This window comes from Bombina bombina, chromosome 6 (assembly GCF_027579735.1).
Source record: "Bombina bombina isolate aBomBom1 chromosome 6, aBomBom1.pri, whole genome shotgun sequence".
Taxonomy (NCBI): Eukaryota; Metazoa; Chordata; class Amphibia; order Anura; family Bombinatoridae; genus Bombina; species Bombina bombina.
In genome coordinates, this window is record NC_069504.1 from 319,093,240 (window position 1) to 319,107,658 (window position 14,419).

General features: G+C 39.7%; 1 protein-coding gene across 1 annotated transcript in view; it reads right to left on the bottom strand.

The window, feature by feature from the left end:
- PPM1H (protein phosphatase, Mg2+/Mn2+ dependent 1H) overlaps positions 1 to 14,419 on the bottom strand; it is a 683,070-nt gene that overhangs the window by 400,784 nt on the left and 267,867 nt on the right. The window contains exon 4 of the mRNA XM_053716939.1: positions 1,716 to 1,828. Coding sequence (XP_053572914.1) covers positions 1,716 to 1,828 — 113 coding nt within the window. The remainder of the gene's footprint in view (positions 1 to 1,715; positions 1,829 to 14,419) is intronic.

Here is a 14,419-nt window from a genome sequence, read left to right on the forward strand (position 1 = left end):
ATGTAAAATAGATATCTATATCAGTCTGTATGTGAAGAACATTGGAATATGAATGTGAAGTAGGTTTTTTTTTTCTTCTGTACTCTCCTTTGACTTCTATGGGGAAAAAAGTAAACACGGTCTTGCGCATTAAAAGCTTCCATCTAGCAAAGTTTATGCTCAAGCGTAAACACTAAATAGAGGTCCACTAGAAATCTAGCCCTAAATGTGTTATATTTAGGCCTCTTATTTTTAGTAGAAGGCTCTGTTTTAAACTGAATATGGGATAGATTACAAATCGAGTGCTATTTATTAATCCTGCTCATGCGCTAACTCGGCTAGAAGTAAGCTTTCTGTGCGTGTCAGGTACAGTGCATATTACAAGTTGAAAGTTTTGCTTGTGCGCACAGAAAGAACTATCACCCTTACTCATGCACAAACCAATCGCATTTTCTCAAGTGCGATAACCTGACATGAAATATGAATATTTCACATTCCAATGTTCTATTTATTCATAAATACATATTTCTATCTATTTGATGTTTCTTTTGGTACACATTGGCCTCAATTTATCAAGGTCTGTCGGACAGACCTCGCTGAATACGGCGAGCAATAAGCTTGCCGTATTCAGCATTGCACCAGCAACTCACAAGAGCTGCTGGTGCAACGCTGTCGCCTGCAGACTCACGGCCAATGGGCTGCCAGCTTGGGGGTGTCAATCAACCCGATCGTACTCGATCGGGTTGATTTCCGGCGATGTCTGTCCGCCTGCTCAGAGCAGGCGGACAGGTTATGGAGCAGCGGTCTTTGCGACCGTTGCTTCATAACTGCTGTTTCTGGCGAGTCTGCAGGCTCGCCAGAAACACGGGGCATCAAGCTTCAATCGGAGCTTGATAAATATGCCCCTATTTATCTATACCTCTATATATACTGTATGTATATATATATATATAAAAAATTATATATAGGTATAGATACACAGACACACACATATATATACATATATATATATATATATATATATATATAAGAATATCTATTTAAAAATACTTAGAACATATGTGAAGAACATTGGAATGTGCAATATTTGCAGTAAATACATAGTGAAACACTTTATTAAATATGAATATAGCATACATGTATTTTTTCCTTCATGTTTTCAGCTACTTGACTGCAAAGGGCTCCATTGCACTTAAATATGTCTATTTCTGTGTACATATGTATTTATGTGTTTATATGTGTATATATGTCTGTAAATACATATATAAATACATATGTACACACATATAAACATATATAAAACACAAACACATACATATACATATTTAGACATGTATATGTATGTATCTCTCTGTTAATGCCCTTTGCAGTCCTTTTTTTTTTTTTTTTTTAACTTTTTAATGTAATTTTTTTTTTTATAATATTTTTTATTAGATGGTGTTATTAAGATTGCAACTGTACTTAATGTTTAATGTTTTTTGTGCAACTTTTGATTCAAACGTAACAGTTAACCAGAGCTCTGAAGTCGCGCTAACCAGACACATAAATTCAATAGCGCTCGAGCAACCGCATTTACTATCGACTTGTAATACATGTGCTACTTCCGATGCGGGCAAACACTCGTGATAAACCCCTTATAGCTTGCGTGCCACTCGTAATGTAGCGCTATGTATTTTACCTTCAATATTGCAACATATTTTCTCATGAAAACTTATACATTATTTAGATTTGCTTACCTACTATCACCAGCATTAGCTACATAGAGCTTCCCCAACAAATATACCACAACAAGTGCTGTGCAGCCACCGGATATATTATAAGAACTTCTTTCTTGTTCAATCTGAAGATCCTGAAAAGGGAAAACAAATGTAAAAGCCAACAAGTTGCAGAAAGAATAACCATAAAAGTCTCTTTCTTCAGTCAAGATGTTAAAGAAACATAAAAGCAAATTTCTAAATACCCAGTAGCACATTTTAAACTTGACTAGAAGCATTTTATCAATATGCTATAATTTGCAAAAACGCTTCTGAGTTAAGTTCACAGATAACATTTCTTATGCAAGTGGTTCCCTTAGGCTAAGCAAGGATACTAGGTATGCTTTATCAGGCATTTGTAATAAATATGTACCAGTAACTAATTAACTGAGAATTTATAAGTGAGGCATTAAAAATTAGGCAAAAGAATTATAAAAAAAAATTGAACAAGGAGTCAGCAAAGGACAAGACTAGGCAAGTACTTTTGTAATATTGTGTTTGGTGTGTTTCACTGGTTCCCTTTTTGCTACCTCTTGTTTATACAATTAACTGTATTTTTAATTTACTCCTTCCCCCTCAACACCTGTATTATTCATTGCCCCATGTCTTTTATCCTTACCTCACTTTTGCTCTTGAACATCACACATTCCTAAACTCTTGCCCTCCTTCCTGCACCACATCCCAAACACACTTGTAATATTGAAAATCTGTATCTCATCTTATGTCACTCTCCCTGTTGCTTATACCAGCTGCTGGGGATACTCACCCACTTCTCTGTGTGCCTTTCCATAGACCTAGAAAACTTACCCAAGTTTCTTTTGTATCTAAAGCCAACATCCCCTTTTCTAGAGCACTCAAACTCTCGCTCTGTTTGCGAAAAGCTCACTACTATCACCATCCTCTTCATCACCCATTCCCTCAACCTTCTGACTCTTACAAATAATCTGTCTCTCTCCTTCTGACACAGCCTCCCCTGCTGCATTTTGACATGGGGGTCTCCACTTCTGCCGCACCCTAGATCCGAAAACAGGCATGGAGGTAGTGTAGGTATTTTACATTCCTCTCATTGCAACTTTCAACGAATACAACCCAACTCTTCCCTCACATTTTCTTCCTTCGAAACTCACAATTCTCTTATTTTCTCTGAGTTGCGGTTATATATTGCCCATCTGGCTCCTCCCTGCCCTCATTCTTTCGGACTTTAACCTCCCTGTTGACAATCTTTCTGCCCCTTTTTCTTTTTTTGACCACCATCTCCTCACTTGCAACATCATAGCACTCCCTACTACTCTTCCTCTTTCTAGCCCTCACACCAAATTTCACAGAAGCATTAAAAGTCACTAGATCAGCAATAACTTTCAAACCCTCTGCTCTCTTCCATCTCCTCCTATCCTTAAAGGGACATTAAACACTTTGAGATGGTAATATAAAATGATAAATTGTATATAATAAAACAACTCTGCAATATACTTTTATTATTTATTTTGTGCTCTTTGCCTGTAATTCCATTCTGAAATTGTGAGCTTTTCAGTTCCTGTTAGAAATGGAAGTGCAGAACACTGTTAAATCCAGCACAACCATTGGCTGCACACTCTAGTGACCTATTTATAACTGACCCTAATTGGCCACAGCAGAGAAGGTAACACAAGTTACAACATGGCAGCTCCCAGTGTTTTATAGACACTAAAACTTTACACTTATTTTGTCACATTTTAAACAACTAATGAAACTTTAAAAAATACATCTACATGTTACTCATGGACTAATCTTTTCTTTGAGCACATCATTCTATCTAGCATGTATTTAGTGTTTTATGTCCCTTTAACAAAATATCACTATAACTCCACTCTTACATCGTTCCTTGACAACTTGGCACCTTTTACTATAGCTCGAAAATCACGCACTCACCCTCAGCCCTGGCATACTACTTTGACACACTACCTACGCAGATGTTACTGCACTGCTGAGTAACATTGGAGGAAATCGACGTTCAGCTGAATTTCTTCACTGCAAATTCATATTGAACTCCTATTATTCTGCCCTTAATCATTCTAAAAAACAAAATTTATGCTTACCTGATAAATTCATTTCTCCTGTAGTGTGGTCAGTCCACGGGTCATCATTACTTCTGGGATATTATCTCCTCCCCTACAGGAAGTGCAAGAGGATTCACCCAGCAGAGCTGCTATATAGCTCCTCCCCCCTACGTCACCTCCAGTCATTCGACCAAAGGACCAACGAGAAAGGAGAAGCCCAAGGGTGTAGTGGTGACTGGAGTATAATCCAAATTTTTTTTAGCCTGCCATAAAAAACAGGGCGGGCCGTGGACTGACCACACTACAGGAGAAATGAATTTATCAGGTAAGCATAAATTTTGTTTTCTCCTGTTAAGTGTGGTCAGTCCACGGGTCATCATTACTTCTGGGATACCAATACCAAAGCAAAAGTACACGGATGACGGGAGGGACAGGCAGGCTCTTTATACGGAGGGAACCACTGCCTGAAGAACCTTTCTCCCAAAAACAGCCCCCGAAGAAGAAAAAGTGTCAAATTTGTAAAATTTGGAAAAAGTATGAAGAGAAGACCAAGTTGCAGCCTTGCAAATCTGTTCAACAGAAGCCTCATTCTTAAAGGCCCAAGTGGAAGCCACAGCTCTAGTAGAATGAGCTGTAATTCTTTCAGGAGGCTGCTGTCCAGCAGTCTCATATGCTAATCGTATTATGCTACGAAGCCAAAAAGAGAGAGAGGTAGCCAAAGCTTTTTGACCTCTCCTCTGGCCAGAATAAACGACAAACAGGGAAGACGTTTGACGAAAATCCTTAGTTGCCTGTAGATAAAATTTCAGGGCACGGACTACATCTAGATTGTGTAGCAGACGTTCCTTCTTCGAGGAAGGATTAGGACACAAAGATGGAACAACAATCTCTTGATTGATATTCCTGTTAGTGACCACCTTAGGTAGGAACCCAGGTTTAGTACGCAGAACTACCTTGTCTGAATGAAAAATCAGATAAGGAGAATCACAATGTAAGGCAGATAACTCAGAGACTCTTCGAGCCGAGGAAATAGCCATTAAAAATAGAACTTTCCAAGATAACAACTTGATATCAATGGAATGAAGGGGTTCAAACGGAACACCCTGTAAAACATTAAGAACTAAGTTCAAACTCCATGGCGGAGCAACAGTTTTAAACACAGGCTTGATCCTAGCTAAAGCCTGACAAAAAGCTTGAACGTCCGGAACTTCTGACAGACGTTTGTGTAAAAGAATGGACAGAGCTGAAATCTGTCCCTTTAAGGAACTAGCGGATAAACCCTTTTCTAAACCTTCTTGTAGAAAAGACAATATCCTTGGAATCCTAACCTTACTCCATGAGTAACTCTTGGATTCGCACCAATATAAGTATTTACGCCATATTTTATGGTAAAGCCTTCTGGTAACAGGCTTCCTAGCCTGTATTAAGGTATCAATAACTGGCTCAGAAAACCCACGTTTTGATAAAATCAAGCGTTCAATTTCCAAGCAGTCAGCTTCAGAGAAGTTAGATTTTGATGTTTGAATGGACCCTGGATCAGAAGGTCCTGTTTCAGAGGTAGAGACCAAGGCGGACAGGATGACATGTCCACTAGATCTGCATACCAAGTCCTGCGTGGCCATGCAGGTGCTATTAGAATCACTGATGCTCTCTCCTGTTTGATTCTGGCAATCAATCGAGGAAGCATCGGGAAGGGTGGAAACACATAAGCCATCCCGAAGGTCCAAGGTGCTGTCAAAGCATCTATCAGAACCGCTCCCGGATCCCTGGATCTGGACCCGTAGCGAGGAAGCTTGGCGTTCTGACGAGACGCCATGAGATCTATCTCTGGTTTGCCCCAACGTCGAAGTATCTGGGCAAAGACCTCCGGATGAAGTTCCCACTCCCCCGGATGAAAAGTCTGACGACTTAAGAAATCCGCCTCCCAGTTCTCCACTCCCGGGATGTGGATTGCAGACAGGTGGCAAGAGTGAGACTCTGCCCAGCGAATTATCTTTGATACTTCCATCATTGCTAGGGAGCTTCTTGTCCCTCCCTGATGGTTGATGTAAGCTACAGTCGTGATGTTGTCCGACTGAAACCTGATGAACCCCCGAGTTGTTAACTGGGGCCAAGCCAGAAGGGCATTGAGAACTGCTCTCAATTCCAGAATGTTTATTGGAAGGAGACTCTCCTCCTGATTCCATAGTCCCTGAGCCTTCAGAGAATTCCAGACAGCGCCCCAACCTAGTAGGCTGGCGTCTGTTGTTACAATTGTCCAGTCTGGCCTGCTGAATGGCATCCCCCTGGACAGATGTGGCCGATAAAGCCACCATAGAAGAGAATTTCTGGTCTCTTGATTCAGATTCAGAGTGGGGGACAAATCTGAGTAATCCCCATTCCACTGACTTAGCATGCACAATTGCAGCGGTCTGAGATGTAGGCGTGCAAAGGGGACTATGTCCATTGCCGCTACCATTAATCCGATCACCTCCATGCATTGAGCTACTGACGGGTGTTGAATGGAATGAAGGACACGGCATGCATTTTGAAGCTTTGTTAACCTGTCTTCTGTCAGGTAAATCTTCATTTCTACAGAATCTATCAGAGTCCCCAAGAAGGGAACTCTTGTGAGTGGAAAGAGAGAACTCTTCTTTTCGTTCACCTTCCATCCATGCGACCTTAGAAATGCCAGTACTAACTCTGTATGAGACTTGGCAGTTTGAAAGCTTGAAGCTTGTATCAGAATGTCGTCTAGGTACGGAGCTACCGAAATTCCTCGCGGTCTTAGTACCGCCAGAAGAGTACCCAGAACCTTTGTGAAGATTCTTGGAGCCGTAGCCAATCCGAATGGAAGAGCTACAAACTGGTAATGCCTGTCTAGAAAGGCAAACCTTAGATACCGGTAATGATTTCTGTGAATCGGTATGTGAAGGTAAGCATCCTTTAAATCCACTGTGGTCATGTACTGACCCTCTTGGATCATAGGCAAAATTGTTCGAATAGTTTCCATCTTGAACGATGGAACTCTTAGGAATTTGTTTAGGATCTTTAAATCCAAGATTGGCCTGAAAGTTCCCTCTTTCTTGGGAACTACAAACAGATTTGAGTAAAACCCTTGTCCTTGTTCCGACCGCGGAACTGGATGGATCACTCCCATTAATAAAAGATCTTGTACGCAGCGTAGAAACGCTTCCTTCTTTGTTTGGTTTGTTGACAACCTTGACAGATGAAATCTCCCTCTTGGGGGAGAGGATTTGAAGTCCAGAAGGTATCCCTGAGATATGATCTCTAACGCCCAGGGATCCTGAACATCTCTTGCCCAAGCCTGGGCGAAGAGAGAAAGTCTGCCCCCCACTAGATCCGGTCCCGGATCGGGGGCCCTCGATTCATGCTGTCTTAGGGGCAGCAGCAGGTTTCCTGGCCTGCTTGCCCTTGTTCCAGGACTGGTTAGGTTTCCAGCCTTGTCTGTAGCGAGCAACAGCTCCTTCCTGTTTTGGTGCAGAGGAAGTTGATGCTGCTCCTGCTTTGAAATTACGAAAGGAACGAAAATTAGACTGTCTAGCCTTAGCTTTGGCTTTGTCCTGAGGCAGGGCATGGCCTTTACCTCCTGTAATGTCAGCGATAATCTCTTTCAACCCGGGCCCGAATAAGGTCTGCCCTTTGAAAGGTATATTAAGCAATTTAGATTTAGAAGTAACATCAGCTGACCAGGATTTTAGCCACAGTGCTCTGCGTGCCTGAATGGCGAATCCGGAATTCTTAGCCGTAAGTTTAGTTAAATGTACTACGGCATCTGAAATAAATGAGTTAGCTAACTTAAGGGCTTTAAGTTTGTGAGTAATCTCATCTAGTGTAGATGATTGAAGTGTCTCTTCCAGAGACTCAAACCAAAATGCTGCTGCAGCCGTGACAGGCGCAATACAAGCAAGAGGTTGTAATATAAAACCTTGTTGAACAAACATTTTCTTAAGGTAACCCTCTAATTTTTTATCCATTGGATCTGAAAAAGCACAGCTATCCTCCACCGGGATAGTGGTACGCTTAGCTAAAGTAGAAACTGCTCCCTCCACCTTAGGGACCGTTTGCCATAAGTCCCGTGTGGTGGCGTCTATTGGAAACATTTTTCTAAATATCGGAGGGGGTGAGAACGGCACACCGGGTCTATCCCACTCCTTAGTAACAATTTCAGTAAGTCTCTTAGGTATAGGAAAAACATCAGTACTCGCCGGTACCGCAAAATATCTATCCAACCTACACATTTTCTCTGGTATTGCAACTGTGTTACAATCATTCAGAGCCGCTAATACCTCCCCTAGTAATACACGGAGGGTTTTCCAGCTATAATGAATACCTCTGCCAGGCTGATCTTCCTTACATGTCGCTCCTCATCTGCTCACCTCTCTGCCAATCCCTTCACTGGCTTCCTCTAACCTCCAAATTAAAACACAAAATGCTGCCTCTGACCTTAATAACACTGCTCCCCCAATATCTCAGACCTCATCTCCAGATACTCTCCCTCCCGTTCCCTTCAATCTGGCCATGACCTGCTTCTCTCCTTCTATTTTACCACTTCACATTCCAATTTACAGGACTTCTCCAGATTGGCTTCTCTACTCATTTGTCTCACATAAATGCTGCCTTGCATATCATACCTATCTTTATGGCACTGTGGAATCTGATGGAGGTCTACAAATAACTGATAAGAAATAGGACAAGCAGGGCATCTACTAAAACTCATAAAATATGCTATATGCGCCAAACCGGTAGTAATATAGTATTCTGTTTTTCCATATATTTTAGTAAAGACTTTCCTTGTTTTTAAATCTTAAGCATTTGATGAAGTTTTTTTTTATATCATTATATATACTGTATGTATGTATGTGTATATATATATATATATATATATATATATATATGTGTGTGTGTGTGTGTGTGTGTATGTGTATGTGTGTGTATATATATATATATATATATATATATATATATATATTTAAGCCTGCCCAGAGGGCAGTCTATGTTTGAAAAATACAAACAAAAAATAAAAAAAGTAAAATTACAGAAAAAAATAAACAAAGCTACCCAAAATAAAAAAATTAAGCCTAAACTAATACCCCTATAAAATAAAATATCCCCTCCAAAATAAAAACACCCCCTAATCTAATACTAAACTACCAATAGCCCTTAAGAGGGCCTTTTGTAGGGCTTTGCCCTAAGTTAAACAGCTCTTTTACTTAAAGGGACAGTCAACACCAGAATTTTTGTTGTTTAAAAAGATAGACAATCCCTTTAATACCCATTCCCCAGTTTTGCAAAACTAACACTGTTATATTTATACACTTTTTACTTCTGTGACTAACTTGTATCTAAGGATCTTCTTACCACCCCTAATCACATGACTTTTAGTTATTATCTATTGACTTGCATTTAAGCCAATTAGTGCAGTGTCTGCCACTAGCCACGAGTGTGATCACAATGCATAGGTATGATATGCAATCAGCTCTTTTACAGCCCATTAAATCCCTAATCTTAAAAATAAAAAATAATCCTAAAACTATGCCACCGCTGAGGATCCGTGCATCGGCGAAGCCAGCTCCACACCTCCGTTCCGTGCCGCCTTCGCTACGGATTAATATAGAAGATGATGGAGCCTCCTGGAAGAAGACCTTCTACGCCGGACTTCAGGAACGGTGAGTACCTATTTAGGGCTTAGAGTTAGGATTTTTTATTTTTTTAATTAGGGATTTAATGGGCTGTAAAAGAGCTGATTGCCCTTTTAAGGGCAGTAAAAGAGTTTAATGTCCTTTTAAGTGCAATGCCCATACAAATGCCACTTTAAGGGCAATGGGTAGTTTAGGGTTTTTTTTATTTTGGGGGGTGTTTTTTTTTTTTACTTAGTATTTTTTAAATGTAAAAGAGCTGTTTAATTTAGGGCAATGCCCTACAAAAGGCCCTTTAAAAGGGCTATTGGTAGTTTAGTTTAGATTAGGGGGAGTTTTTATTTTCATAGGGGTTAGGTTTAATTTTATTTTTGATAATTTTGTTTATTAGTTTCTGTAATTTTATAGTTTTATTTTTTCTACTTTTAAATTATTTTTTTGTAATTTAATGTAAGGTTTTATTTAAGCGTAACTTAGTACTGGGGTTACTTTAGGGGTGTTAGGTTAGGGGGCATAGTAATTAAATTAGTTATTTGCGTTGTGGGGGTTGGTGGTTTAGGGGTTAATAGGTTAATTAGGTTTATTGCGATGTGGGGGGTTGGCGGTTTACAGGTTAATATTTTAATTATGTTATTTGCGGATTGGGGGTTAATCACTTTATTGTTTTGCAATGTGGGGTTGGTGGTTTCAGTGTTTGTTAATACTTTGTGCGGGAGGTTAGGTTTTTTTTGTTATACTTCTTGCGGGCGGTTAGGTTTTTTTTTATTTCTTGAGGGCGGTTACGTGTTTTTTCATTGTTTCGTGCGGGCGATTGTGTTTTCTTGTTTTTTTTCAGAATCCAGGTGGATTCTTTTGGCTGCCTTTGGCTGCCTTTTCTTCAGTCATGTGACTGCTATTGAAAAGCATTGAGAAGCATTGCATTGATTAAAATAGCCAGTAGGTGGAGCTGTCCGCTTGTGTTGGAGCAAAGATATGCAAAGCCAAGCACAGAAACAGGCTGGAATTAATTATTCTAGCTAGACATGAGCTATCGAGCAGCTTTCATAGGAACAAGATCTTCCTGTCTATAAATCAGTCCAGATTGGAATGCATAGAAAGAACTGTTTGCAAAAAAATGAAAGTAAAGTCTGTGTTGTGTGATTATTTCATAAGGTTTATAATGCAGTTTAGCAAATCTTTTTGTTAATTTTACTTAGTTTAATTATATATTATGTGTTGTGTAATTATTTGATACTGTTTATAATGCTGTTTAGCATTTAAAGTCTTCATTTCAAATCTTTAAAAATAATGTATTAGGTGTTACTTTTTACAATTTTGAGAGGGGTTTGGAACCTAACTCCCTCACTTCCTATTGACTTACATTATAAACTGGCTTTCAATTTACAATGGTTTCGATTTACAACCATTCCTTCTGGAACCTAATCATGCCTTAAACTGAGGGCTACCTGTATATAGACATGGCCAAAAATATTGGCACCCCTGCATTTCTGTCAGATAATGCACCAATTCGTCCAGAGAATTGTTGCAATTACAAATGTTTAGGCATTCTCATGTTTATTTCTTTTGTTTGTATTGGTATGACACAAAAAAGTGGAGCGAAAAAAGCCAAATCTGACACATTCCATGCAAAACTCTAAAAATGGACTGGGCAAAATTATTGGTACCTTCTCAAAATTGTAAGAAATAATTGCATTCCAAGTTTGTGATGCTCCTGTAATTTGTAATTAAATTCACCTGTATCAATTAACAGGTGCTGACAATATAGAAATCACACCGGCAAACAGTTAAAATGGTAAAATATTGACTCAAACTTTCTGTTGTGTGTCTCTGTGTGCCACACTGAGCATGGAGAAGAGAAAGAGCAGCAAAGAACTGTCTGAAGATATGAGAACAAAATTTGCATAAAAGAATGGACAATATCAAGGTTACAAGTCCATCTCCAGAGATCTTAATGTTCCTGTGTCCACTTTGCACAACATTGTCAAGAAGTTTACAGCCCATGGCACTGTTACTAATCTCCCTGGACGTGGACAAAAGAGAAACATTTATCAAATATTGCAACAAAGGATTGTTCGAATGGTGGATAAAGAACATCAATCAACCTCCAGACAAATTCAAGCTGACCTTCAGGCACAGGGTACAAATGTGTCAGCTTGCACTATACGTCGCCATCTAAATGAAAAGGGAAGCTAGGGTAGGAGACACAGGAGGACCCCACTTCTGACACAGAAACATAAAAAAGCCAGATTGGAGTTTGATGTACATAAGGAAGCCAAAATCCTTTTGGGAGAATGTGCTGTGGACAGACGAAACAAAATTACTGCTTTTTGGTAAAGCCCATCATTGTACTGTTTTCAGTAAGATAAATTAGCCTTTTAAAGAAAAGAATACAGTCCATGCAGTCAAACATGGTGGAGGATCACTGATGTTTTGGGGTTGCTTTGCTGCTTCAGGCACTGGATGTCTTGACTGTGTGCATGGCATTATGAAATCTGAAGACTACCAAAGAATTCTGTGGTGCAATGTAGGGCCCAGTGTCAGAAAGACCCATGACCTCATTCAGAGGTCATGGGTCTTACAGCAGGACAATGACCCAAAGCACACATCAAAAAGCACCCATAAATGGTTTAAGACAAAGCACTGGAGAGTACTGAACTGGCCAGCAATGATCTTAATCCCATAGTGAGAGATCTCAAAAAAGCAGTTAGGAAAGGGAAGCCTTCCAATCTGAGAGACCTGGAGCAGTTGTTGAAAGAAGAGTGGTCCAAAATCCCAGTAGAGAGGTATAAGAAATTGATGGTTATTGGGATAAAACAGATAATCCCAAACAACAAATGGGATATTGGGGAGGGGCGCACACAATGGTACCAAGTCCACTGTAGCCTCTAGGGCCAATCCAAGATGTGCATTGAAATGTTCATTCCACTCCCAGGCTGCTCTTCTTTGTGCACATAAGCCAATCTATTAAAAAATTATACAAAAGAAAAGAAGGCGCCTTCTGGTGCAGCACAGTTACACTTGTAAATCAATATATATATATATATATATATATATATATATATATATATATATATATATATATATATATATATATATATATAATATCAAGGTGGCACTCACAAGTGTAGCAACACCTGATTGTGCTAAGTAGTGCTTGCAAGGATCTCCCAGTGTCCCAGCTCAATGTTCCCAGATGTGGAGTCAGCGACTCTCTGCTTGCTGAAAGGTGGGGGTTTAAATTATGTAAAAAAATGCAATTTAAACTTAAAAAACGTTTAATAAAAGTTGCAACATTATAAAAACATGGAGTTATAGCACTCCCTTCTTAATAGAATTTACTACGTGTTTCTCAGCCGTGCTGGCTGTTTCCTCAACCATATTCTTAACTGAACACACACCTTCCTTTTAAACTTTCTCTGACCTATCAAGAAGCAGCTCAATCACCACACCTGTTTATCTCTTAAACTGTTGGAGTTTGTATGTAGTGATGTGTATTGAGTACCACATTGATATCTCTTGCACAGTCTTACAAGCTTATGCAACTGCCAGGGTGCAAAAGAAGACATGTTCTGGTGCAGCAGTTACACTGGTCTTTGTAAAAAAATATAACTTTTATTTCAAACACACATGTGTGTTTGATTGGAATTATTTTGGAGGCTTGTTTTTTGCATGACATTTGACGAAGGTGTTGGACTACACCGAAACGTTATGTTGTTTTACTGATGACCTGAAATAAAAGTTATATTTTTTTACGAAGACCAGTGAATGCCTTTTTGATATCAGGAAGTTTAGCAATCTTTCTATGAAATAAAACAGAAAGGGCAGAGATTTGTCCCTTCAAGGAACTTGCAGACAAACTCTTATCTAAACCATCCTGAAGAAACTGTAAAATTCTAGGAATTCTAAAAGAATGCCAAGAAAATTTATGAGAACACCAGGAAATGTAGGTTTTCCAAACTCGATAATAAATCTTTCTAGAGACAGATTTATGAGCTTGTAACATAGTATTAATTACTGAGTCAGAGAAACCTCTATGACTTAGTACTAAGCGTTCAATTTCCATACCTTCAAATTTAATGATTTGAGATCCTGATGGAAAAACGGACCTTGAGACAGAAGGTCCGGCCTTAATGGAAGTGGCCAAGGTTGTGCCTGAACATCCCTGGACCTGGATAGGTATCTGGGAAGTTTCTTGTTTAGATGAGAGGCTATGAGATCTATCTCTGGAAGACCCCACATCTGAACAATCTGAGAAAACACATCTGGATGGAGAGGACACTCCCCTGGATGTAAAGTCTGATGGCTGAGATAATCTGCTTCCCAATTGTCTACACCTGGGATATGTACTGCAGAGATTAGACAGGAGCCAGATTCCGCCCAAGCAAGTATCTGAGATACTTCTTTCATTGCTTGGGGACTGTGAGTCCCACCCTGATGATTGACATATGCCACAGTTGTGATATTGTCTGTCTGAAAGCAAATGAACGGTTCTCTCTTCAACAGAGGCCAAAACTGAAGAGCTCTGAGAATTGCACGGAGTTCTAAAATATTGATTGGTAATCTCGCCTCTTGAGATTTCCAAACCCCTTGTGCTGTCAGAGATCCCCAAACAGCTCCCCAACCTGAAAGACTTGCGTCTGTAGTGATCACAGTCCAGGTTGGCAGAACAAAGGAAGCCCCTTGAACTAAACGCTGGTGATTTAACCACCACGTCAGAGAGTGTAAAATATTGGGATTTAAGGATATTAACTGTGATATCTTTGTATAATCCCTGCACCATTGATTCAACATGCAAAGCTGGAGATGTCTCATGTGAAAATGAGCAAAAGGAATCGCGTCCGATGCTGCAGTCATGAGGCCTAAAACTTCCATGCACATAGCCACTGAAGGGAATGACTGAGACTGAAGGTGCCGACAGGCTGCAACCAATTTGAAACATCTCTTGTCTGTTAGAGACTGAGTCATGGACACTGAATCTATCTGGAAACCTAAAAAGGTGACCCTTGTCTGA